Source organism: Hippichthys cyanospilos, chromosome 5, assembly GCF_059441005.1.
Source record: "Hippichthys cyanospilos isolate Australia breed blue-spotted pipefish chromosome 5, RoL_Hcya_1.0, whole genome shotgun sequence".
Lineage (NCBI taxonomy): Eukaryota > Metazoa > Chordata > Actinopteri > Syngnathiformes > Syngnathidae > Hippichthys > Hippichthys cyanospilos.
This window is the reverse complement of record NC_142373.1, coordinates 13,175,262-13,202,977: the sequence shown is the minus strand read 5'-3', so window position 1 is coordinate 13,202,977 and position 27,716 is coordinate 13,175,262. Positions and strand designations below refer to the sequence as shown.

Below are 27,716 nucleotides of genomic sequence, written 5' to 3'. Positions count from 1 at the left end.
TCATGTTTTTTTTTTGTTGTTGTTGTTTGGTGGTTCATTTTTCTGTCTGTATGTCACTTGCCGTTATATGTTCCTATTTTATCTCATAGGCCCATTTTTGGAAGCACTTTCCCCTTCAACATGTTGTTGCCTTTGTTTATCAAGGTTAAGAATGAAGTTTCAAGACTCGATTTTGTTTAGTAAATCATATTTTCCAAAGCCGATACCTGCTCAAATCCTGTTTGTTTGTTATTTTATTCATACGCGGTGCACCGTGGGCTTCATGCAAACTTGAGTGAAAGGTAGAAAAGGGGGAGGAGTGAAAATATGCGGGTACCGCCCGCCTGACTGCACAATGTATCGCATCACTGCATCTCACCCGCAAGCTGTCTCCCGCCTACTTAGATTCACGCCCCTGTTTAGTCTGCAGGTCACAAGTTGCTCTCCTGCCCATCATCGGAGGACTAATTGTTGTTTTTTTTTCCCCCCTCCTTTATCTCAAACCACATCGCCATCTGTGACAACCCTCCTCCTGATCGAGCAGACACTGGAGTGGTTATAACCCTCGCGCTTGGATGTCTGCTGCGCTCTCTGTCATCTATCCTCCTCCTTCTCTTCGTCTGCCGCTGCCGCTCCACTCTCAAACTACAACCCAACTCCAAGCAAGCCAGCAGCAGCAATGACAGACCCGGCAAACGAAGAGTCCTACCCAGTGCCGGATTTGACCATAGTGGATCCGTCTCTGGGCTCGGTGCGGAATGGCCAGTGCGCCCCGGATGGCTTCGGCAACAACCACCTCAACCAGCAGCAGCAGCACATCAAGAGCCCCATCCAGCATGAGACGCTCACCTCCGGCCAGGAGATGAAAATCACCGACAGCGTGGAGGGAGAAGGTACGACAACTCTCCGTGTCTTGTTTTGGTTATTAGATGGGGCCCCCTAGGGAAATGAGGTGAGGTATTTTTAGCCTGCAGCCCTTATTTGAATTATTGATGAGTCTGAAGGATTTTAACAGAATCTTTCTAAACCTTAGATGAACAATCAAGGTCAAACAGCTCAGTGTTTTAATGGCAAGTATGTCTGCTTTGCAGGTTTAGGTTCAGGGTTTGAATCCATGTTGAGTTAGAATGTTGTCCTGGTGCTTATGTGGGTATTCTCAGGCTCAAAACACGCTTGTCATGGAACACAGAGTGAATGTGAGTTTTATTGGGTTTGCCCACCGGTGTCCAAACTATGGTGCAGGGGCCATTTCAGGCCACAAATTAACAGCCTTTGACTTGAGATACATTTTGACATGGGCGGCAATGCTGGTAAAAAATAATTGAAAATTTGATGATAGGTGTTTTTACAAACCTTAAAAATAGTCTTAACTTGCCTCATCACCTTTAACAGAAAGCTTTGATATAGCATATTTTTCTTATAACTACTCAATTTCCCGATTTTGTTTTACAATATATAAGGAAAAAGTATGATTCCTTACTTGATTTATTTTTTTACTATGTTTAATACATATTTTTAAAAGAACCATTAAAGTAGCCCTCAAAGCTTTTTTTGTAAGCGGAAAGGTGGAAAAATGTTTTGTCACCCCTGCCTGTGCATTGACTGCTAGAATAGTTGGACAGTTGGACAGTTGCTAGAATAGAATAGTTGAAATGGGGAAAAAATTTAATATAAGAACATGTATAATTGACTATGGCATTTTTATTGAAACTAAGGAATTTTTGAAAAAACTAAAATGGATTTGATGTCGCTAAGGAATGGCAAATTATTGCTGTTTTTTTTCATTAATTTGTATCAAACATCCTGAATGAAAACCATGACAAAAATAGACTATGACAAAAATAGAAATAGATGGAAGGTAAAGAGTCTTAAGTTAAGGATTGTAAATCTAATTGTAAGAAAAGTTTTTTGGATTTAAAAAAAAAAGTGAATGCATGAATAAAGATAACTTAATAAGTATATTTGCTGCACAATAGAGAGCCTAACCTTGCACTGACATTTCTGCCTTGAAGCCACCTTGGTACCAGTCACACGCATGACTAATAAATCCTTTAGTGTGTGTTTGCATACCTCAGAAAGAGTGTGTGTGCGAATGTGTGGAAGAGATTACATATGATTTTTGGATGTTGATAATCCCATTCATCACATGCGCTAGTGGTACTAAACATTCCCTAGTGGATAAGTGGACCTGTGTTATGTTAGTCAGTCACACCTAAGCCTGTAACTTTGTATGTGCAGGCATTTGTCAAGTTTATTTAATGTATTTGGTGTCTAAATATGATTGCTTGGATAAGTTGCTCCTTTTTAATGTTCTATAAAGCAAGCCTGCCTTTTAGAATGACACAAAGATTAGTAAACAATAAAAACATGGCTTTTACGGTATGTTTCATGTATAATATTGCCTTAGTATGAAAAATGAAAACAGAATTGTAATTCATTTTTTAAAGGGAAAGTCAACCCACAAAATGTATTTTCAATAATAGAATAGGTTCCACCAGTCTAAACAGGCCATTCAGATGAATGTCATGTTTTTGGACTATAGGCAGCAAAATCCATTTGTTTTTATCCATCTCATATCATCAGAAAATCACATCGTAAGTGTTCGGAGATCAAGTAACAACCAATCATGGCTCAGCTTGCAAACATCACATGACAAAAGTCAGAAAACAGATTGGTCATTACCTGTGCGCTGGGCAACTGTGATGTCATTTTCAGGCCTCAAGGGTTTGTGACAAAATGGCCGCCCCCACAGATGGATACAACAGGTAGATTTTGCTACTTAGTTTGTATTCTGCAGATGCAATATTAATCAGAATGCCAGGTTTAGCCCATTGGGCTTGCATAGAACACATTGTTGTCACAAATATTCTGGGTTGACTTCCCCTTTAAAAATAGGTGATGAAACAGCAATGAAACTCAATCACATTGAGTAGCGTATTTATTACTACTCAGTGAAAAAGTGTGCATATGAGTTAAAAAAAAAGACATCACAAAGGAACTGATCATTTGTTATTCATAAACCCTTAATTGGCTTCATTGTGCAATTATTGAAATAGGTCATTTAAAACATTTACCAGGTGCCCTAATAAATTAGATCTTACTTGCATTTACCCTTAATCGTAGTTGCAATCCCTCGTTTTTATGGGGATGGGTTTCTGTCATACAAATACAGAGTATAGCTTTGGTCACCATGGCTACTGATACTACAATACTTAAGCCAGTCAAAACAACGACAATAAAAAAACAGGTTATAATAGCATTGCTCTCTACACTGATTTTGGTGATGATGGGTGAAAAAAAATGTTCTATCATTTCACTGAACCAGAACACACATTCTGTAATCACTCTTCTAGAACCAATTAAACTGGCAAAAATGAGCAGTTGTGCTCCTTCAGTGGAAATGTTAGGCAAAAGGGGGCCTGCCTTTTTCAGGAAATGAAAGGTTATCAGCGACACGAATGGCGGAAACGTTCGGTTTGATTAAAGCCTTCTCCCAAAAAAATCAGTCTTTTGGGAGTACCATGGACAGTCACATGGTTTTGCTCACTTGAAGTGTGTAATCAACGTTCCTGACTGCATTATTTTTAGTAGAGCAACATTATGAGACTGAACACATACCTTCTGTTTGTTCATCCAGCTATGTTTCCAATGAGAGCATCCAACCTTTTTCCTCAGAGGGCCAAATATGGAAAAATCGAAGGATGCAATGGCCACTTATTTATTTGGCCCACACAAACATCAGTCAATCAAGAAAGCACAAACAGTTTATTTATAGCAATGTTTTTTTTTTTTTTAAGATGAAGATCTTTCTATAAGACAAATAGTTGAGGATTTTAAAAGATTTTAGTGGTCAGAGAACCTGTAACCCACCAGAAAAGATCAGCCCCTGTCTGGAATAGCAACTGAATACATCTCTACATTTAAAATCAAAACAGGAGAAATTTGTCAACAGCTGTCCAATTTTGAGTCGTTGTGTGGGAATCATTACTGGGATATTTTCACAATTTGGAACTTAACATTGATCAGAAAATGGAGGGAACCGGTTTTGCATATAAAAATGAACTGTTTTTTTTTTTTTTTTTAACCATAGTTGCATATTTAGAAAATAGTAACAATGTCATTTTTGGTATATGATATGGGCCGCTTAAAATTGTTGGTGCACCACAAATGGCCCCAGGGCTTCAGTTTGGACAAAAACGGGTTTCATTATGTGTATTGTTTGTATCCTGTAAGATTTTTATTTGTAAGCATTCCAGTTTTGCTCCATTTCCAGCATCTTGTATATGGTGACTTTTTATTTTTTAAATGTTGACATATCAGCTTCTCAAACTGTCATTAAAATAAAACGTTCCTTCTGCCTCAACTGGCCACAGGCGACATTGAAATTCCATGTCAAACACAGCTGGGCACAATGAGCAATAGCTGTAAATGCAATTTGGCTTGTAAAAGTTCAGACTCATGAATATTGCACGAATCTGCATAGGTTGTTTCATGTTACACTATAACGGATGTGCTCGGGGAATCTGGAAGAGTGTTGTCTGTGTCTTAATGTGATGATTTGTTTTTTGTCATCTGTGACGTTTGGATGAATGAATGAAAAGTACCTGCCGTTGTTTTTGACGACCATAGGTGCGTAATTCTAATTTTGATGCTGGATCGAAAAAGGCTCATGAGGTTGCTTAAAAGCATATGAATCTTACTTAGCCTTTTTTGGCCATTAAATGTTAATATTTTGTCTATACCTTATTTGATAATTGAATTATTTTGTTTCATGGACAATTAATACTTTAAAAAAATATATTTTTAGATGTGTTGCCGAGTAAAAATGACATTGCATATTCTCAAGGATCAGGAAATGACCAATCACAGCGCACCTGTTTTCTGGATTTGTTTATATGACAAGCTGATCTGCGATTGGCCATTTGCCCACAGTCAGTAGCAACTTTTCTGACTGCTCAGAACACTAAATGTCAAAAACGTGACAAGCCAGTTCAAAGTCTGCTGGGAAACAGGCAACATGAGGAGATTCATTTTCACAGTTTTCTACAGTGTCAGCAATTTTTATTATAGTTTATCAAGTTCACAGAGTTACTATAACAAATAGTAACCTACGTTACACTGTATGTAGGTCTGTTTTTGTCTAAGCTAAATGGCATTGTTCGTAATGTCTTCTTTACATGCTACTTGAAGCCTGTTGTTTTAAATTGCAGGTCTCCTTGAGAGCAGCATGCGCCTGAAGCCTCATGAAGCTCAGAACTACAGAAAGAAGGCACTGTGGGTCTCGTGGATTTCCATTGTAATCACCCTCATTCTAGCCGTGACGGCGTTCAGTAAGTAAATTCTCTGTCACCCACATCAACTTGTGCTCGTTTAAGCATAATACTTTATGCTGCATCTTATAGTACAAACTGCAATCAGTTTGCAGTCAATGTGACAGTAGCCACTTTACAGCATCACCAAGCGGTGAAGAAACATGTTCGGTTGAGTGAATAAACTCGGTTGGCTCAATTACTACTTGTCATTCACAGCTAAAACACAGCGGGTATTTATCTGTAGTTGCTTCCTTTTTTAGTCCTGGTTTCAAAAACCAAAACTCATACAATTTGACAATGCACACATCACAATCCCGCTACAACAAGTACATCCGAAGCAGGGTTTACCAGACCTTAATATGGAAATTAAAAGAAGTGCTACTGGCAGCAGCAAGTCAGCAAAAGCCCAGGAACTGACCCACAAAGTCACCAAAGTTCTCCATTGCATGCAGTCAAGGGCAAAATTTTAAAAATGTGGACATGCTGGTGTAAAAAAAATAAAATAAAACAGTTTACCATGCTCAGATATGCCAATGATGTGCTGCTTCTATCAATATATCAATATATCATGATGCCTTTGCTGTATGGGAATCAATCACAACTGCATTGCCCAGCACTAATCCATACATACATACTGAGTTATAAAGTCCATTAATGCATTTTAAGGAGAATAAACCAGTACTGCAAATAAACATAGTCAAACTATAAAACTTCAATTCAACATCCACACATAAAGCTCACTATTGTTTTTTGAGAAAACGTAAGGGCTTTAAGTGCACCTGATAGTCCAAAATATTGTAGCTGCTTTCAACGAGAAGTGGAAGACTGCTGATTAAAAGCCACCCAGATAATTGATTGAAAGTGTGCGTTGAGGACACATTTTCAATGGATTCTTTCAGTGTGATCAATTATCCACACATTTCATATGTGGTGCTTTTAAGAATAATACCTTTATCTTGCGATAAAGCATCCGGGAATTATAACTTCACCATAGACATGTGACCAATTTGTGCTGTTTTTGGACCTAGGAACCAACCAGTTTTCTATCTAGAAATAGGAGTGTAATGTACATCCTATGGCACATCAAATCTCAGGAGAGAATATTCAGAACACCTCATTGTTGTCATTTTGCCACCTTGGTTTTATTCATAGCAGTTTGCTTGTCGAATTATTTCAGATGGGAACTGTACAGTCATTTTGGGCACATGAGACTTACAATTTTTTTCAAGTCCTTCTTTTTTTTCAGTACTGCATCTTAAAATCTGTTTTGGGGAACTAACCGCGGTCAAGTGATCCCTGCGACGCTGTCAAAGGTTGATGTTTTTTGCTGTCATCATCACATGACACAAAGGGTTCCGCTCCCGAATTATGAGATACTGTGGGAACCATGTTGCTTTGTCATCTTGACTAAGCGTCAGTCAAACGACAAAGTGCCATGTGTTTTTCATCACTTAGCACGTTTACAGTTCGCGGAATCATATCATCTCCAGTGTCATATCTAATTCAGAACTTTAAGTCTTTTGTTTGTAGCTCCTAACAGGATGTTCACAGATGAGAGGCAAATGTCATCGGTTTGCGTTGCTTGTTTCGAAGTTTGAATTAGCGTGGCCATCATATTTGGCATTTCTCAGAATAGCAGCTGTTTTCCTACGGCATGTTTCACAATAGCAAAGACATCTCAACAAAGTCATACATGTGACAGTTTTGCTTGTATTGTTTGTGTGGTGTATACATATTTATCAGGTGTTCGCTTGAGGTCAACTGAAAATAAACAAGAAATTTGACTGAAATCTTTGACTGGATGCTACATTGAAAACAGTTTGATCATAATACAATTTTGGTTAAAAAGATGGACTGATCCACTACTTTATTTGTTCAAAAGAACCAATTATTTGGAGTTATGTCATGTCGTCCTGAAACCCAACCTATTAATTTGTGTCCACCATAGTGGACATTGTTATTTTTGTTCATATCTTTTGATTAATTGGAGCGACCTCACGAAGTCCTAGTGTGCTTTGTTGAGGACATCCTGACTGTTCATGCCTCCTACTGGGATGCAATCAACCTTGCTGTCCTACTGAGACAAAAGGACACAACAGTGGATGCGAATAAATAGGCTGATTCTCAGAGGATATATTTTTATTTATTTGGTTATTTTTTTGTAAAACAATCGAGAAGGTTAGACCAAATTGTAATAGTTAACTCCATTTGTCACCTAATTGTTTTTTGATTCTTTGGTCCTTTTTGTTTTTTTATAATCCTAATTAGGTTAGGGTAAACTGTTTTTAAAGTGTAGCTTGTCCATTTGAATAAATTATGGAATTGAGTTGGTCCCAATTTATTAATGTAATTCGTGAAAAAAATCCACACTTTTTTGGTGTTAAACTGTATAAAATGACCTTTGTATTTTTGGGGTTACTTAACAAACAACCCCAGAAAATTGGATCAAATTAACCCATGGAGTGAATCTGTCCGTTTTTGACACAAAATGTGTCATTTTTGACACAATTGTGTTTAGATTGCTGATTCTAAATGACCTAAGTTGCATGCCTGTCACTTTTGGTTCCAAATTCAGTTCTTTTTTCAATTCAACTGTTTTAAATGATCTGTTTCTCACTGAACTCAAATGTCAGGACTGTGCCTTTTGACGAACCATCTGGCAGCATAAATGACTCCAAGACAAGGTTAAAACTGGCAACTGCTAATTGGTACAATGTCAAGCAGCTGCTACCTGACTCCATCACACCTGAATTTGAACCTGCAATACACTTTGTTCTATTCCTCAGTTGGAAGCCAACAATTTCACCAACACACATATGTCAAGTATGTTTTTCATCAAATGAATTGGAAGTGCGTCTCAAACAAAATCACGAGTTATTTGGATTTGACTCTAAATTGATTCCAATTTTGCCATCAAAAGCCCTTCCTTGTGTAGTACTTCCATTCTAGTAAAACAAACTCATAAAACGAAAGTCACATAAAAGAACAGAGATTGTTTTAGCAGTAACTTTGATCAACCCCATTAAAATAAAGTCGAGACTCAAGGGCTCGAGGGCAAGAACTGCAGGCCGCTGCTCTCAGCAGGCCCGTGTGCACTCGGAGGACAGGTCACAAGGTCACGGTGAGAAAATCAATCAGACTGCAGCTTCACCACGGTGAAGAGAGATTGCGAGACTGATGAACATGGAGTTGACGTGAATCTCTGTAAAGTACGACAATAGCAGCGGGATGATACGGGATGAATCTTGGCAGGCGGCACCTGGGATTCAGAAGTTGTGATGGCTCCACTTGAAACAACACTCCTGCCCTACTTTCTGCTCATTCCTTTAGCCATCTCAGAACTGTGATGTCTCATCACTTCTGCGCCTTCTTTTCCAATCTGACCTACCTAGTTCATTTTCTTTTTCCATGCAAGCTTTTCTGGTTGAATTATGAACTCAAGAGGGGAGCTGGCTCAGCCGTTTGGTAATAGAGGCAAACATGAGAGGTGATGGGGAATTTTTGATCAAACATGAGAACAGTTAGGACCACTAGCATTTTGAGCGTGGAGATGCACTCGTACCGCGTCATAGTGTTTCAAAGTCAACAGTGATCATTATAACTAAAAGTTAGCTTGATGATTTTCAATGTGAAACGTGTGTTGGTCATCCATTCTCAATATTCTATAATATTATGACAACATTGGCTTATACTGTATGCCTTTATTTTGTTATGTTTTCTACAGTTGTACATTGTCAATACAGATGTAATTTTCCAGCAGGCGAGCCAGAAGGATAACAGATGATGTTGCACAATTTGTCTTCTAGAGTTACTGAATAAATGACGTCTGCAGATTAAGTTTAATAAATTAAGTTGCATAGGGCACAGCACTTTCTTTTGAGTCATTTTATTTTCAACCATAAATGCTTTGAGATGCTTTGGGAGTACTCAGTTGGAAAAATATTTCACAGGTGGTATATCATTGATAAAAGATGGAGAAACACTTCACTTTTTCCACATCTTGTTATAGCTTCATTCCAAATTGTATTAAACTCTTACCTCAAAATTATTTACACAATACCCCATTATGAAAATGTGATTTTTTTTAATTGATTAAAAACAGAAATCAAATAATTCAATTTTACATCAATATTTAAAGCCTCAGCCATGAATCTCTGAGTTGAGCTCAGAGGCATTGTTTTTCCACTGAAGACCCTTGAGATGTTTCTACAGTTAATTGAAATCTACCAGCTGTGAGTTGGACCTTTGTAACTCAGACTTCACTTGGAGTTGGACCTTTGTGTCTCTGACTTGGTCTTGTATCTTTGTGACTCACTTGACATGGACCTTTGTGACGTTGAACTGACTTGGACCTTTGTGACTCTGACTTGAATTGGCCTCTGACTTTTGTGAGTCTGGCTTGATCCAGGCTCTGACTTAGGTGACTCACATGGCTTGGACACAGAGCTCTGTGTCTCAGACGTGGACTTCGTAGCAGTCCCTGCTGTGAGGTGGACGGCATGTTCAACATTGGTTTTAGTCAGCCTTGGATCAGTTCATTTTCCGCGTGATTGATTTTGGAGCCGTCCGAAAACATCAGCTGCTATAGGTCTGCGATTAGAAGGACAGAAGATTGATGGATGAACCGAACTGTCCACAGTACACAGTGATTTCAGTAGATTGAAAAGAAGAATGAATGTTTGTCTTTGTGTCTGAGTATCCACGTTCTGAAAAAGACCTATGCCTTGTCGTCATTACAAAAAGCACCTGAGACCATCGGCACGTCTCCTTGTGATCATTACATGGACATTTGCTGACTCCGGCGTCTTGAATTCATCCAGCGGCTGACACAAAAACAAAGCCGGTGTCAGCAGGCCATTCATCAAATGCAGACCGAGGCGGGAGAAATATTTGCTCGTCTTCGCCATGTATTCTCCTGGGGTCCTCAGCTCACGCCCATCCTCCTTGCTTCTTCCAAGTCTTTTTCCCTGTTATCTTCATTGCCACTTCTCTATCGCTGCTTTACTCAAACACCAAACACCGCCCTCACCAACACCTACAGTCTGTCTCACAGATGAAAACACAATCATTTATTCATTTTCTTTTCCTCTCGGTTGGGTCTATTTTTAGCAGTGACTGTGTGGAAGAACTCTATATATAGATGGAGTGGTATTTGGCGCGTGAATGGAAGAGGGCCAGCTTTGAAGCCTAAGAGGATCATTTGATGAGTTGGAAAGCAATACAGCTATTTCTTTAAGAACCCAGATAACTGATTACCTGTCATAGGGATAATTGATATATTCAGAGTTGTATATGTATACCTTTTCCAGGTAATTCAGGCAACAAACCGCATATATTTAATTTAACAGTTAAATCTTATACTATTGAATCTTATACCATAGACAAGTCACAACTTTACAGTGGTGCCTTGAAACCCTCACATACAGTCTTTGAATATATACTGTGTATGTATGTATGTATGTATGTATGTATGTATGTATGTATGTGTATATATATATATATATATATATATATATATATATATATATATATATATATATATATATATATATATAGTAGCAGTCACAATGTCAAATACTGAAGCAAATGAGGTCTAGACAAGTTGTGTGCTGGTATGTTTATCTTGATTGTCTATGAGGCATGTTGTCAAACTATGTGAGCATTGTGCGAAAGATGTGCAGACAGTCATAGTTGCCTTTTGACTTTCACCCATTCCTCACTGTATTATTATAGAGAGGCCATTTACGACTAATTACTGAATGAACAGCAAATGGTATGTGGAAGTGGGTAGTGAACTCACAACAGTGTGTTACTGTCAAAATCACGCAGCCAGACATAATGACAGACTCCACCTTGTCATTCAGTCACACCGTGGCTTTTACCATGACCATTGTGTCCTAAGTCAGACGTAGAGGATGGAGAATTCCAATAACGACCTCCACACAGTGTAACCTTTGAGTAATAATTTCGAAAAACACACAGGGAACAAGAAGTGCAGTCAGGCAGCCAAGAGAGCAAAAGGTAATGACAGTAAAAGACCTGACACAGCACACAAGTGACCGATAGAGATCCCAAAAGTGAGCAAAACCAGGGAACAAAATAGACAAAAATAATTGGGAGACAAAGCACAGCTGTGGAAGACACATGGGAAGGAAAGGTACCTCCTGAATGAGTAATAACAGGCCAACGGTTACTTTTGCCGAGTTGTAAATGTGAGTGAGATACGGACTTCAGATTGTTCAGTTTCAAACTCAAGATTATTATGATCGACGACCGATTCGAAGCAGCTCTTTCAAAATACATGGTTCACGGCTTAAAGTTGAATAAAGTTTGACTCATTTCTTTGATTGTTTTCCCATAATGTGCAGTTATCACCTTATGACCCAGTGCGCCTGATAACCCAGTGGAAATTTCCCAGATAAAAACACATTCATTGAGATTCTGCCTTGTAATCTGGTGCGCCTTATAGTCAGAAAATTACGGTAATTGATTTTCAAGGCATTTTGTCATGATATTTTCAAGTGCTATGGTTGTATGTGAGCATTGTACAGGAATTGCTTGTTTTTTTGGAGCCGCTGTCATGTGTATTCTATGGGATAATGCAGTGCTTCAATCAGACGGCTTTCTGGGTAAACGAAAGGAATTATCAACACTGAACTGACACAGATGCATGTTCTCTGTACATAGGTAACAGTCTGCAGTCTGATTTTGCTTGAGTCTCGAGAGGGTTTAGCTAAGCAGTAAAATCTAGCCGATGCAGGTTGTAGAGCAGCTGTTCTTGCTCTTATTTACTGCAATGGTTCTCTTGAGCTTTTTTGTACATTTAATTAGGAGACCTACTATGCCTTTTTACCACAATCTAAAATATTTTCCGGTATTTAATAACATAGACTCAATGACAAAACCCCCATCACCTCTCCCCGACCTAAACCCTGTTGGGAACCTGCGTATTCTTAAATACTAAATGAGGAATTGGGCTAAACCCAATTTTGGGTTGTTTAATACAAACAAAACTAAATTGGCTTGTTTTGGACAAAGCAACCCGAAATTTGACCCAACTCTTGGGTTTAAATAAAAACCCCAAAACCTTGAGTTTGTCTCCTTTCGGCCCAAATTTGCATTATTTTTGACGCAACTCTTTGATACACATTAGAACGTACGCTATTGCGTTTATGAGGGAAAAATAAATCTGCCTTTAGTTTATGAGTCATACTTCCCATTATAGATTAGATCGAAGTTAGGCTTACCTGCGGTTGCTATGAGATCCTTGCAATGCTCTTTTTCTTTCTCTTCATCACTTTGCCAGTGATAAGCATTTCTACCAGAGCACCAATTGCATTTTAACAGGGCACTTTGCTTGGCTGTCAAAAGCTCGCCATCTGCTGCATAATTATAGGACGAGCGGCCTCTCTCTCTGCAGCTCCTCGAATCGTCATATAGCAATAAACACCACTTGAGTATTTTTACACCTCGTTGCCAGAGAAGGAAAGCAGTTCAACGAGATCAGACATAGGTGATGGCATAGAATGCGTGATAAGTTTCCTCATGCACCTCTGAACAGAATGTTGCGCGAAACGAAATCTTACGCTGGTGGTCTTAAAAGGATAAATTATTTGTGTTCGCACCATTATGTTGTATCAATAGCATTTAATCTATACTGTAACTCATTAAATATCAATATACACATCCGTGTTCAATGCCGGGCAAGTGTGCCAAAAACGCCATCAGCAATTCAGACAGTGAATCAGGAGTGTAGCCTATTCCCAGTTGCTTCCCTTTTTGTCACGTTTAATGCTGTTGGTAAATGGAATCCATTTTTTTTTTCTTTTTCCTTCTTAAATGTTTATAAACTGATGGTTATAGTAATTTTTGGATTAGTTTTTCATGCATCCATACGCCCATTTTCTTTAGGCGTTTAAAAAAGGTAGGCTACCCAGAAAAAAAGGACAGTCCAGGATCAACACTGACCCGGTTTTCGCTTGCTAGCGTCAGCTCAAAGACAAGGCGACGATGCCCTAGTTCTCTTAATGGTGAGCGAGAATGTAGCTTTCAATGTTCAAATCAAAATGATAATACTGAAGCTAGCTATTGGAAATTTGTCATTTCTGTGCAACAAAATCAGAATTATGGTATTGTTTGGACAGAATTTGGTTCATTATATCACTGCTAGTCATCCTTCATACAGTTGAAAAAAAAATACAACAAAAGCAAACATTCACAGTTAATGCTGTGGCAGGTGTGTAATTCCAAACAATGTCCAATCAATCGAAGCTGTAGAAACAACTCAAATCCAAACAGAATGCACATGCTCAGTTTTCAACTTCATGACAAGTAATGAGGACAATTCCTGTAGAACGTGGACGGAGGACAGATGTTTTGTTTAATGGAATCCTCCCCTTTGCCTTTAATGCAGAGTCACTGTTGCTTTACCCCTTCCACAAAATCTGATGGATAGTGACATCTAGTTTCCTCACACCTGCATACTAATTGACGAGAACTCTCCCGTATCACATTGAAACAACCCTGAGAGCTGGTATTTATTCAGCGAGACCTCCTAAAGGGATCTCCTAGGCAAACAGCATACAATAACAATTTCCTGTGACACGCCTTGCTGGCTTCCCTGCGCAGGAACATTTGAGAGGCGTTCGTGAGTCCCAAAACAATCCGCAGCTTGTTTCATTGTGATCGATGGTAAACTGAAGATTGCGGTGGATTCATTATCAAGAGGCCCCGGCTTTCTTGTACTTCAATGTGGCGGCGGGGTACAAATTACATGCTGGGGAGAAGGAGCTTTTGGAAAAAAAAAAAAAACAGTTTCTTCATCATTCATGAATTTTTCATGACATCTATTTTTGGGGCTAATGGAAAATGTAAATAGTATTCAGGAAATGGACAAGTGGTGGAGAGTCTTGTTGCCCAACTTGAGACTTTTGTGCAAATTTCACATTTTAATTCAGTAGGCAGTTGGATGAAAGAACATGGAGTGTTGGCTCAGTGCAACTGAGGAAATGTAGTAAACAAGCTTGTTTTTCGAGACAAAGTCTCTACTGAAAGAATATCAAAAATGCCTTTGATTCATTGTTATGAAAACTGGTTTTTGGTAGGAGGAATGGCTCTTAGTAAATGCGGCTGGGGGTGTCATCAGCGCTCCGTGTTATCGAGAGGATAAGCGGTCATGGAAGTTTTGTGGCCGATCGGCATTGAACAACGTCATGAAGGGGCAAGGCAGCCCCACAGCGAGAGGTGCGGTTTCAGTAAACAAGACGTTTCACTTTTTGATTAGAAATGTCGGGCCCATAAAAATTGTATTTAATGAGGAATTAAATCACCAATTGTAATTTATGGAGAAAAAAAAATGCATGAATGCAAAAATGCATAGACATTCATCCTAACAACCGGAACGCTTTCATGGCTAAAGCAATTACTAAGCTAAGGATGCTAGCTTGGGTTCATTTACCAGCTGCTTTGTTCTTAGCATTGACAAGTGAACAATTTGCATTTTAGAATTAGCATGTTAAGGTTGTTGCTAGGCAAGGATTTTCTTCCTTTATTGGTGTTAGCGGAAAAACACAACCAAACTGTGGGTGTTTTTTTGATACCTACGTTGCATTGATAGATTACATAATTTTTCAGCTAGTCATAAAAGTAATCATGACATTTCTAAAATATCTAGCCACATGATGACTGAGCATAATGAGATTGTACGCAATAAAATCGTCGTTTATTATGTGTTTAGTTCCAGTCCTTTTTATAATTCCCCTCTACTAATGCGATTCAATCCATTTGAGTCATTATACACAGTGTGCACACAGTGATCCTATTTTTTTGCAGACATGCGAACAATAGTATTTCTTTCCACGTGCACACTGATGACGCCATTAGACTCAAATCCATATCAGAACTATCAAATAGCTTTATTCAGATTTAACTCATTTGCTTGTCTGTATTTATTTGTTCATTTTGGAATTAACCAAAATTCAAGCACAGGTCCTGTTTTTTTTTTTCCGTTTTCACACAGCTCCTCTTCATATGGGAAAAAAAAAAAGATGAGACTGCAAATGGGAAGTGACAGTGCCCAAATGAAATAGATAGAAGTAGTTGCTGATCCTGACTCTTGCCTCATTTATTTTTAGTAAGATAAAACAACATTGGGGCAACAGCTACTCCTCAGAATTGTGGGTTATCTCTGGTTGAAACCATTATGCAGAACATTTGAAATCCCCGCTGCACTTTGTTTCTCCAAGCATGTGTAAAGGTTGGTCTGTGTGATGTGATCATTTCAAGCTAATGGGAGAGGGGCGGAAAATGATTAGCTCATTCACCCGTGTTTGTTATTTATATTCGTCAACAGGAATCCAACCATTTACTGCCAATGATGAATATATTTGTCAACTACTTTTTTCAGTGGATATGGGTGCCCAAATACCAAAAAAATAAATAAAATCCCCTACTGTTATTATTTTTTTAAGACGTCAGCGTAACACAGCAAAGCTGCCCAAACCCTGTAGAGATGCTAATTTTATAACGTTGGTGTCCGCTGCTGCGTATCTTTTTAACAAGCTATGTTGCGCTGCATCTGGGTGTCATTAAACAGTAGCCAACTGATGAGCACTGAAGTGATTAGTGTGTGTGGGTGCATGTGTGTGAGAGCGCGGTTCTTAAGAAGAGAAAAGGCTGTGTGGTGTCTGCCGTAATTCCTCATGTGGCCACAGTCTGGTTGCCAGACTGTTTGACAATGTGGTCAGCGTTAACCAAAATAGCTGTAGAGTTAAAGTAACAGTCAACAATTTTATAGTGCTGTTCCGCATAAAATTACTGTATTTCTTCATTATGACTGGAATAAATGGCTGGTTACATGCATTGTTGGAATGGCGGATGGATGGATGGATGGATGGATGGATGGATGGATGGATAGATAGATAGATAGCAGAATATATAATTAGCTAGCTAGCTAGATAGATAGCTAGCTAGCTAGATAGATAGATAGATAGATAGATAGATAGATAGATAGATAGATAGATAGATAGATAGATAGATAGATAGATAGATAGATAGATAGATAGATAGCAGAATATATAATTAGATAGATAGATAGATAGAAAGGGGGAGAGAGAGATTGGGATTAAATGATGGATTGGAAAAGTGGAGAGCTGAAGAGATAAGACTGGAAAGATAGAATGCTATAAGAGCCTAACAAGCGTCTGGTAATAATAGATGGTTGCAAAGTGCAATAAGATCAAGGAATAGAAATGGGATTAAGGTTGAGATGAAGGAGCCACATATTGCTCCGGAGAGAGATACTGCAGTTTTTTTTTCCAGCCTCTAAGAAGAAAGACTGGAGCGAGATTGTCATGCTCAAGGGAGCGAGTGAGAAAAGAAAGGATGTATGGGAGGTTAAAGAGACGGTGGGCGGAATCGGTGAACTCCAGGCACAGCAGTGCAGCACAACAACGCAGTGCAGAGCCGAACAGTGGTTCTTGAATTATTAAACGTGATATTTTGCAGCTGGGCGAAGGGCCGCAACCTTGTTGGGTGTCTGCTAAGAGGCAGGAAGTATGGATCACGGGCCAAGTGATGCTGCACTATTTTTGACTGACTTCATGTGTACTACATTAAGTAGTCCCATCGGTGTGCCTGCCAGCGGCAAGCTAAGTCTTGTTGTTTTTTTCCCTCCTTCACTTTTATGCAAAATAGCTTCTGTGGAAATGTTAATTTGCTGCCAATTAATTTAGAATATTCATTTAGTAAACATCAAAGTTTTGTTTGTCTTCAAGGACATTCCGCCGTGCCTCAAATTCCAATTAACGAGTAGCAATCCATGGAGATCAACTGGTGGCTAAAACAGGAAAAACACTTTCTAGCTTCCACTGTGAATGTCCAAGCTGAAAGGTAAACAGAGGTGAAATGACACAATATCTTAAAATGCTGGTTGTCAAAAATAAAATAAAAAAATCAGCCAAGTACCCAGTGCTTAAGCAATTTTGGATTTGGAAAAAAATAAAGGCTTTAAAGTGTGACATTTGTGTCTCATTGATCAAATTTTGGGTCATTTGTTTTGTAGTGATATCTCTTTATTTAGCAACTCCAGAAGATAAATTATGTTGTGGCATCTGTTTTATTTCTGCCTCATATTCCAAAAAAAATGTCAGTAATGACAATGGACAACCTTATAAAACCTAACAATATAAAAGCACACACAATTTTGTGAATGAGTCACTATAATCTGGCAATAGGCTCCCTCATGTTCCAATTTATTTGCTCTTAATTTGAAAAGAAAACAGTACTGGTCCTGTCTTGCCATTTAAAAGCAACAAATTGGATAAGAAACCCTGTTATTTTCTTACCCCCTTCATGTGTACCCCTAGGTGGACTCACACCCTCATTCCCGATCTAGAACCACTTCCTTAAAAGACTCATAAGCTTGAATTCTCTCTCTCTCTCTCTCTCTCTCTCTCTCTCTCTATTTTTATATATATATATATATATATATATATATATATATATATATATATATATATATATATATATATATATATATATATATATATATATATAATATAGACACACACAGTATATGAATTCTTCACTTTTGCCTTCCTCTCCTCAATTATCACATTTACCAGTACCACAGTAGCCCACTGCATCTCCTCATCCTCCTACTTGTTATCCCCCTGTCCACACCTCCCTTATCCTCTCTCACACCCCTTCTCCTCTTCACCCAGTCTTGTTAGCACTGTTGTCGCATGCCCAAGCTGAACCACGCACAGACGAGAGAGAAAAAATGATCTGCTATCAGATGACAAAATGAGATCAACCCGTACTTTATGGTCAAATGTGGGAGTATTCTGTGTGCTTTTAAAATAGTTTGAATTGAAATGCCATGCCCCCCCCCCAAAAAAAAAAAAAAAGAAAAAAATATATTTTTAGGGCATTGAACGAGTTTGTCAAATTTAACATATTCAGTCGTTACAGAAGATGAAGATCAAAGATGCTGGTTTATGGCATTTGTAAAAATATTTTTCTACAGTGAGTTTTCACCTCAAATGGTTTATTTACAGTGTGTCCGGCTCAGTCACATCCAGTCAGCCAGTACTTGACGTTTAACATACTGTGTGCAAACACATGGATCAGGATAAACACCAGAAATTAGACAGGTGACAATTTATTTGTCATCACATCTCAGTTCTGCTTATCGCTGGAATGTAGCAAGTCACACTTAAGAAGATTCTGGTTAGATCCAATCAAAGCTCAAACAAACCCACATCAATGGAGCCAGATAAAGATTATTTTTAGAAAACAGACAGACAGATGGTGTGCCATGTCGTCGCCGCACATTGACGATTATCAAATAGAATTGGTTAAAAATGTGCAGAAAAATTGCACGGCGTGTCAGCAATTGAATCTGCCATCACTAACTGCTGTTTCCACGTGTGTGTGTGTGTGTGTGTGTGTGTGTGCGTGTGTTTCCACAGCCGTATCGTTCATGAGGCACAGCGCATCGGCCTTCGGATTTGCTGTGAGTTTCCATCCTTGTTCCCTCTATTTGCATTGATCAATTAGTCATAACTTTGGTGTCTGTGATTTATTAATGAGTCTTGGAACGCAACTTTTATTGGTCCCCGTTGTCTCCAAGGTAACAGAGCTGAAAGGAAGGAAGGAGATTACGACGCAGGTGTACAATATTATCAAGGAATATCAGATAAACAGGTGTCATGGTTGAGAGGATTAGATTACAACATTTGTAATCCTGTACTGTGGGGTTAATTATTATTTCATGTGACATATGTATTGATTTTGTGTGGTATTTTCTCTAAATGTTTGATTTTTTTTTTTTTTTTTTACATCAAAAGCATTTCACAGTAGGGAGCTGAAATTTCACCCAGATTGCAACCCTATGTCGCAGTTCAACATGGAATGTTCCATGGCTTGACAACAATACTCCCAAGAATTATGTGGAAGAAAATAACCCACTGCAAGCTTGAGGTCACTTCCTCATGTTTGTTGTTAACAAGGCTACATGCTAAAAACAAGTCATTAGTAATTTATGGTTTCATTATGATTTAAAAAAAAAAGGGAAAAAACTCTTTAAGGTCTCTGTAAAAGTTAGATGAAAATGTTTGTAATACTTGTTTTGTCAACAACATAGCATTTTCCCCACATTGCTACAGATAATACATAGGTGCATGGATTTACACATGCGCAAATAAAAAAAATAAATAAATCTTCTTTTCCTTGTGTGTTTATCATACAATATGCCAATCTATTTGAAATGTAAGTAATTATTCCATTGACCAGACCATTTTACAAGCAGATCAGGCAGGAAAAATCAGGTTACTATAAAGTGAAAAAAACATTCTTGTCATTTTTGTAGCATTTTTGTGTTGTTAACAAGGCTAAATGCTAAAAACATAGTACTTTACCCGATTTACACCACACCATATTGACTTGTAATCTTTTATTGTTATTTTTTTAAACTGAAAAGGAAGCATTTGTGGGGGATGATCACACTTCACTCACAAGCTGATTATTACAGAGGATGTTTCCAGCCCACTTATGTAAGGAAATAGACAATTGATTAGCGTTGGTTTTCTATGTCCTATAAGTGCTCATAAATTCAAGTGCATTTTTTCATTTGACACGATCAGAATCATTAAAGGTGTTAAATTGAATCAAATGGTCGTAAACAGCTGCCGTTCCACTCCTCATGAAGTCTGTACATATTGTCCTGCAATGTGAGAGTTGTGTGATGAAAAAGGCTGCAGCTCTAATCATCTAACCGTTCTCTGCTATTTTTTCTCTCCTCAACTCGCACCTCGTGCGTATAGTTTGATGCCACCTTGGATGTTCTCTCATCAATCATTGTGCTGTGGCGCTACAGCAATGCGGCCGCTGTGCATTCGGCGCACCGAGAATACATGTGAGTGGAAAATGAATTGGGGTCTGCATGGCACCTTGGAATTTTGCACTTTGTTGTATAATTCTCAGACCTATTGATCCATGGAATCTAACATTTTGGAATGAAGAGTCTTGCCTGTTTACATGATAGACAAAACAGCCCAAGTTCTGTTCTTTTGCTATCATTGGCTATTGTATATAATATGTGAGGACTTGCCTTTGCTCCTGCTGGAGAAATCTTTCAAAGCACTAATCAAAGATGGTTTTAACAGAGCTTGGAATTCAGACGTATCCGAGTCCATCTTGCTCAAATCCGATGTCTCCTTTTGCCTTGTGTCCCCGCAGAGCGTGTGTGGTCCTCGGAATTGTGTTCCTGCTCTGCTCCCTGTGCATTCTCGGAAAGGCAATTCATAATCTGGTGACCAGGATGCCCCCAGAAGTGGTAAAACAGCATACATATTTTTCAGAAAACGCACAGAAGAAGTGCAGAAATCAAATATGATATACTATATAAATATTAGCGAGTTGAAATGTAAGATTGAGCTCCAGCTGGCCCATGGCTACTGTGTTCCTTTGGCAAGAAAGCTAAGCAGTTGCCACTCTGTTGCCAAAAATGTACAAGTGCAATTAATGAATGGGTTGACCTTTTGTTTTCTTTAAGTTTTCTCTCTCCTTTCTAACATTCTTTGAAAATCTACTATGTTTTTGTGGTTCACTAAATTATAAGTGAAGCCTCAAAACCTGATTCATGGTTGCAGTTTTTCTTTGCCACGTGCAAATAGAAATATTTGCTCGAGGTTTGTATTTTTCTGTTGTCTTCACTGTAACCATCTCTTTTGATCTGTCTCACTTCTTGGATCGATGTGAAGCACCATGGCTGGATTGTGATTGGTTAGCTGGGATTCAATCATTAGGCAGTGTTGCTGATGTCCTTGGTTTTGACAGAAATATGTCAGGTTCACATGCACGGTCTTTGGATCAGAAGGATTGCACAGGTTCACTTCTCTCCGCAATAAAGCACGAAGCTACAAATGTGTCGTCCCGTCTCGTTTATGATGTTAGAGCTGTACAGAACACCAATGGGGAAACAAGGTGGAAAATTTACGGGTTGCGTTAAAGGGACGATTGTCTCTCCTTTCCATCTTCCTCTGATCATTGTCTTTATGTAGGTCGCGTCATCTTTTCTTTCGCTTTTTGTCATGGTCACACTGTGCACGATCGCTATATCTAAATTTCAAATCGGGCATCGTTATTCTGCCAAGTTTGTGCTCTATGGCCTCCTCTGGGCTCTCTTCTAACAGCATTTATCTTTCATTGGCACAATTAGGCCGTTATTTCATGGCGTGATGCTGACCTTTGGCTACTTTGATGCCTTCCTCTGAGTCTTCATGCAAGGGAAAGCTAGTTGTGATCACAATGGCATTTCCTTGGGGTATCAGGCGGTAAAATGGCATGGAGACAGAGCAAAGAATTGGGAATCCACATTCACGTCACGTCTTGCCTCACTGCTCTCATTGCGAGCTGTCTGCATGTGATGCCTGATTAAACACAGAAAGCGGAGATTGTTTGCGCCATGCAGCAACTGTGTGAGAAAGACACAGAAGGACTACACACAATGTACCAAGCCCACCCCTCATATGCACCCAATACTTTCTTACCCACCACATACTGTATTTGTGTCAAATTGTTTGAAAACCACGTAAAAAGTAAAGTAATAAATTAGAAAAAGGGGACGTTAGTGCTCATCTAATGTTAATTTCGACAAGAATTTTATATTATGTTTAAGTCCTTTTGAATAAAATTGCTAATGGTTTTAGGAATAACATCATCTGGTTAAATTTTAATCTCAATCCGATTTTGTTTGAGGATAATAACAAACAATTTAACAAATTACATTAATTTAACCCTCAAGATTCAGTTTTGTCTTCATTAGATTTTGTTTCCATGAAATTATCATGCAACTGTTTTGCGTTTTTGCCACCTGGTTCACCACCTTCAATGTAAGTGTTTACAATTAATAATAATCAGTTGTTATTTGTCTTCTAGGATGACTTCCTTTTCAGCGTTTCCATCGTCAGTGGATTTGTGTGCACTGTGCTGGCTGTTGCCAAGTTTATGCTGGGCAAAGTCCTCACCAGTCGCGCACTCATCACGGATGGTACGTCACTCGCACTTCAATGGGGAAAATGAAACGAAATACCAGTAAAAGACAAGTTTCTGTGATGCAAGTTGCAAGATGCATGTTTTCCAGGTTGATCAGAGAGAGACATCCCCCCAAAAAGTGTCTTTTCTTTTTTTTCCCCCAGGCTTTAACTCTCTGGTTGGTGGTGTCATGGGATTTACAATTCTAATCAGTGCCCAAGTGTTCAAGGACCACCCTGATGTTTGGTTCCTGGATGGTGTGATTGGCGTTCTCATTGGGCTCATCATTTTGGCATATGGGGTCAAGTAAGTCATAAATTAACAGCCGTTGACTTACTACCGTTGTTTGACTTATTAAAAACATAAGTAGCACTGTGTTGTGACTTAAGGTCAGAGTTATCAATAATAGAGACTGCAGACAAAGAACACAATCTAAGTCAAAACTTGCCTTTTGCAAAAGAAGAAGGGCATTGCCTGTCAGACCAACCAGTTCTGAAGAGAGCCTCTCTCCTATGGCTTTAATATCTCACAAGCAGGGTGTGGTTACAAACTTAGACGAAGCGACCCACCTGTGTGCAGTTACAGTCCCTCCCAACCGGTCAAGAATTTGGCTCTCTCTATACAGAACTGGTTAACCAGTTCTCTTCCTTGACATTATCACCTTATATGCAGCCGTCTCCCCTTCAAACAACATAGAGGCAACCTTCTTGTTCCTTCTTATATATTTAACGCTTGTGCAGTATTTTGACCATTTTTGGGTCATTTATTTCATTCATTCTCACAGTATTTTAGTCAAGGGATGGCACACTACTGGTAGTGTAATAACTACATTGGGAGCACCATGTTAACTTTGATATGTTGTCACCATCTGGGAGAAAATTCAGCTCCCCCGTGTCTTTCAATATCTGTCCCTTTGATGTGAAAGGCTTTTGTTGAAAAGATCAAAATACAGCACAAGGGTCCAATGAGATGACTATATTTTCATTGTATGCATACTGTAAGTTGAAAATGTTTGCACTTTGTTTGTCATTCCAGACTTTTAATGGATATGGTGCCCCGTGTGAGGCAAACAAGGAACTACGAAAGATTTGAGTGAGGTTCACTGACTGCTTGACTCATTGCTCTTGTCTCTCTTTAACACATCGAAGTTAGTGCTTGGACATTTGACTTATAGGCGCTATCTTACTATTGTCACAAACTGTATATGCTGCATCCATGCATTCTCACATTACCCTGCCCACACAACAGGCAGATGGATACCTTTTTCATTGTTAAGTCTCCTCACACTGCACAAAAAAAAAAAAAAAATCAAAACAAGATGGAGGGACAGCAAATGAATTAGTTCTACAAACTATGAAATCAGGAGGCACACAAGGAGTTAGTGGATGTTCCTTTAATTTGTAACAAAAAGTTCAGACAAAGTGTAGCAGCATGGAGTCAACAAAACAAACATTTTGCCAATGTGATGTGATAAAAAAATAGCAGGCAAGCATCCTGTGTGCACATGTTTGGTCTGTAGCCGACGCTGAAATGTCCCCTTTCTGACAAATTGGTGCCTTTTAAAGGTATTCACACTTGTATTTATTTGACTCTCATATTTATTTTATAAACCATTTGAGCTTACTGTTTTGTTTTGTTTTTCAAGTTAAAACTTGAACAGCTACTTTTCAGAGGACGGTGATAAAATTCCTGATCTAGTAATTTATCGATCAGGAATTGTACTATACTGGATGTAGTAGCAAATAGTGGAAGTACCTGTGTCTGAATGCATATGGTTTTCATTTTGTGTTTTGTTTGTAACTTCCTCTCAGGTTTTTATTATCAATGTGAAGGCACTGAAGTATCTCTTGTAGTGATGGGAAAATGAAGCCTCATGAGCCACTTTTGATCATATTTTTTGCTCCTTCAGATGGCGCTCTTGGTTTAACGGCGGGATGGAAATTCAATACATTTAAGTTGTGTAAGCCTTTATTTTTAAATCAATGGCAACATCTAAAGGAGTACGCTAAAAAAAATCACAAAAGCTTTGTGAGGCTTTGTTTTACCGTCAATAATCACTTGTGTCATTGTTTTGGCATCATGTTCTTGAAATATCAAAATCTCATTTTTATCTTTTGTTATTCATCACGTTTAGGATGAATTGAAAATCACCCTAAAATCTGCTTAATTATCAATATGTGTCTACCCCACCAGAGACAATGCACAATGACTGAATGTCGGGGTACTGATGAAGTAAATATTGAAAATGTGGCAACTCTGCACCTACAGTACGTATTAGGGAAATCCCGATCACAAAATAATCCAGAGCTGGACAGACATTACCAAATGAAAATTACATTACATATTATACAGTATAGATAACATTTTAGTATACCATACATCATCACAGCACAGCCAGAAATAGCGTAAGTAAACGCAACCAGTAGATGGACGTTCTGGTAAGTGCCGCAGGAACCTAACATAAAGTTAGCATCATGAAATGATGACGATATCTGCATCGTGGAAGTATTTTTATTAGTGATGGAAAAAATGAAGCCTCATGAAACACTTTATTTGCTCTTCTAGATTGCCCTTGTGGGTTAAAGACGCTATGGAAGTTTAATACATTTCCATTGCACAAGTGGTTCATGAGGTGTCGTGCTCTCAGCACTGATTTTCATGTGGAAAGTGAAGAATTGCAATGAGCGTGAATTGAGTATTTTGCATGGCAAAAAGGCTATAGCTGTGTTTAACGACAAATTTAACACGCCACCTGAAAACTTGATGTTAAAAAAAGGTAACATTTACAAAAAAATCGATTTGGTTTAAGCCACTGCTTTGTGAGCCACATAAAATGTCATATGTTGGGTAGATAAAAATAAAAACTCTCCCCTCTCATTATTACACCAGATTGGGACACAGTTTAGTCCCAATATTAGTATTTTCTATCTGCTCACCAGCACGAGACATGTTTGTGCATGTTTCCATTTTGCAATGAACAAAATGTAAATACCCAGTGCACAATCTCTGTGTTTCCACTTGGTTCCATCAGCGGAAAAAAAAAATAAAAATCACAAATAAATGTGTAGGTATATTAGTAATAGACAAACATAGTAAGTATTTTGGACAAGGAATCTTTGTTATCCAAAACGTAAAATGTTTTACTCTACCGTGCTTACATTCTGTAAATATGTTTTTACATACTAATTATGAATAGAAATAAAATTACTTTTTTTTTTACGCTGTATGTTATTATCAGACAGCTTTGTTGTTTTCTGGCATGTGCATTATGTGCGGCGGCCTCAAGGAAAGCGCGGGTGGAGGGGAATTATTAAGAAGGCGATTTGATTTTTTTTTTTTTATTGTGTGAAGTTATAGCGTGACAAATGAATGTTGTCGTTTGTATAGGGAAATTGCGTCCTCTTGTGGAATTATCCACTGCACAAGTGTGTCACGCTGTCTGATTATTTTACAAACACGCCGATTACTATCAATGTGTACTGAAGGATTTTTGGAGATGAGCTCAACAATACTGTAAATACTTTGTGCTGAATATCCTGACTGTGTGGACGGTGTCCATGTTATGTATTAGACATCCTGGTGGAAGACATGCTTAGTTCAGCCAGATGTTGTGACGTGAGTCGGCAAATATCAAGTTCGCGAATTGCGACCCAATAACTGCAATTTTTGAAAGTTGGATTTGAATGATCAGAAGCCATGTGGATTTGTAATACGTGTGAGCCCCTTTCTGGTTAGAAATCACCATGGCAACGACTCGAAAAAAAACTGTACAGCAGGGGTGTACAAACACTTTTGTTTGAAAGATGGAAGGACACAAGAATAAACTTCGATCTGTTTTTAAGCTTTAACACATTGAAAATGTTAACTAAAACATGCAAGCAATGAATCTACACCTGCACTTTGAACAGCAGTTGGACAACCTGTACAGCAACCTGCAGTAAAATGTCCATTTAGGGTCACCAATCTAAAATGTTCATAAATCGTATCAACACAAAGCGAGTGAAATTATTTTTCCTTTTAAAGTGGAATCATCGACATTCAACAGTGCTTAGAAGAGAAATCGTGGTTCTATTATATTCCTAAATATTTGTACAAAGTCTAATCATTGATTTGTTTCACATTTTGAACTCCACAACACATAAACTATAGATGGAAAAATTAAACCTCATAAAGCAGATTTGATGTACATATTTTTTGCTCCTTTCGAAGGCACTCTTGTTTTAAAGATGCCAAGGAAATTGTACACATTTCTATTATATGTTTAAACCAAGATTACCATCTGGAGGGGGCAATAAATATTACAAGCGCATCATGACCCTTTGTTTTCCAATTACCAATAGAAACTAATTTGTTCATATTTCTTTTTAACTAGTCCTGTCAAATGTCCACTGGGGCAACGGTGAGGACATTCCTGGTGTGCATGGTAGGGACGGGAAAACGAAGCTTCATGAAGCACTTGCGATATTTTTAACTCCTCCCTAATGGTACTCTTGGTTCGAAAATGAAGGCTAGTTCAATAGAAATATAATACATTTTTATTGAATCTTCAAACCAAGAGTGGCATCTAGAAAACTCCCAAAAATATCACACGTTTATATCAACCCATACCCGCTTCTCTCGAGCATTGGTGACAATCTTGAACAAAACGTCTTTTCAAGCACACTGTGGAAAACTGTGAGGCACAAATAGAGTCATCGGGGTTCATTATATTTGTTGTTGTTTTTTTTTTTTTACAGTGATTATGTTTTTGGATCTAGATTTTGACCTTTCTACCTCTCCGCTTTGATTTTGACCCTCCTAAATCCATTCACAGACTGTACCTTCTAATTCTGACATACGCAAACACACACACGTTACCTGATTATTCCATTCTGACAGCAATGATACTTGCCTCAGTCTGTATGCTTTGCATGGATTTAATACCGTGTAGTCCTCAGTGGTTACAACACATTGCAGACACACTATCAAAAATATGTTACTGAATATCTATCTTGCCATGTTTGTACAGTAATATTATATGTGCTATTACCTATAGTGTATACACCATTTATTTATGTTTAATAAACTATTTAATAAAATGTTTTATTGATTAATAAAGATTATTCCTGCTGAACCATCACCAGATTGTGTTCTTTTTTCCCACAGAGATATTAAGCAAGCGAGAAAGAAAGAAAGAAAGAAAGAAAGAAAGAAAGAAAGAAAGAAAGAAAGAAAGAAAGAAAGAAAGAAAGAAAGAAAGAAAGAAAGAAAGAAAGAAAGAAAGAAAGAAAGAAAGAAAGACTGAACTTCGTTTTGTCAGACAGATTTGAACAGATAAACTCAATACTGGTAAATGGACATCGAGTATTCATGTAAAACAATTGTGTCTATGTTTTTTTATTACATATT

At 38.3% G+C, this 27,716-nt stretch overlaps 1 protein-coding gene across 1 annotated transcript; it reads left to right on the top strand.

Moving 5' to 3' along the window:
• The first annotated feature begins 355 nt into the window (after positions 1 to 355).
• On the top strand, positions 356 to 27,447 carry tmem163a (transmembrane protein 163a). Its single transcript, XM_088415959.1, has 8 exons — positions 356 to 872; positions 5,190 to 5,309; positions 18,764 to 18,807; positions 20,117 to 20,208; positions 20,532 to 20,628; positions 22,233 to 22,344; positions 22,493 to 22,634; positions 23,364 to 27,447. Exons 1-8 carry the CDS (start codon positions 659 to 661, stop codon positions 23,422 to 23,424), a joined length of 882 nt encoding a protein of 293 aa, XP_088272085.1. The 5' UTR covers positions 356 to 658; the 3' UTR covers positions 23,425 to 27,447.
• Positions 27,448 to 27,716: the final 269 nt, after the last annotated feature.

Bases quoted from the DNA above. Each gene is read 5' to 3' on its own strand.
- tmem163a (XM_088415959.1), top strand. From the start codon at position 659: ATGACAGACCCGGCAAACGAAGAGTCCTACCCAGTGCCGGATTTGACC. The intron at 20,629-22,232 runs GTAAAACAGCAT...TTTGTCTTCTAG, and splicing joins CCAGGATGCCCCCAGAAGTG to GATGACTTCCTTTTCAGCGT. The intron at 22,345-22,492 runs GTACGTCACTCG...TTTTTCCCCCAG, and splicing joins TCGCGCACTCATCACGGATG to GCTTTAACTCTCTGGTTGGT.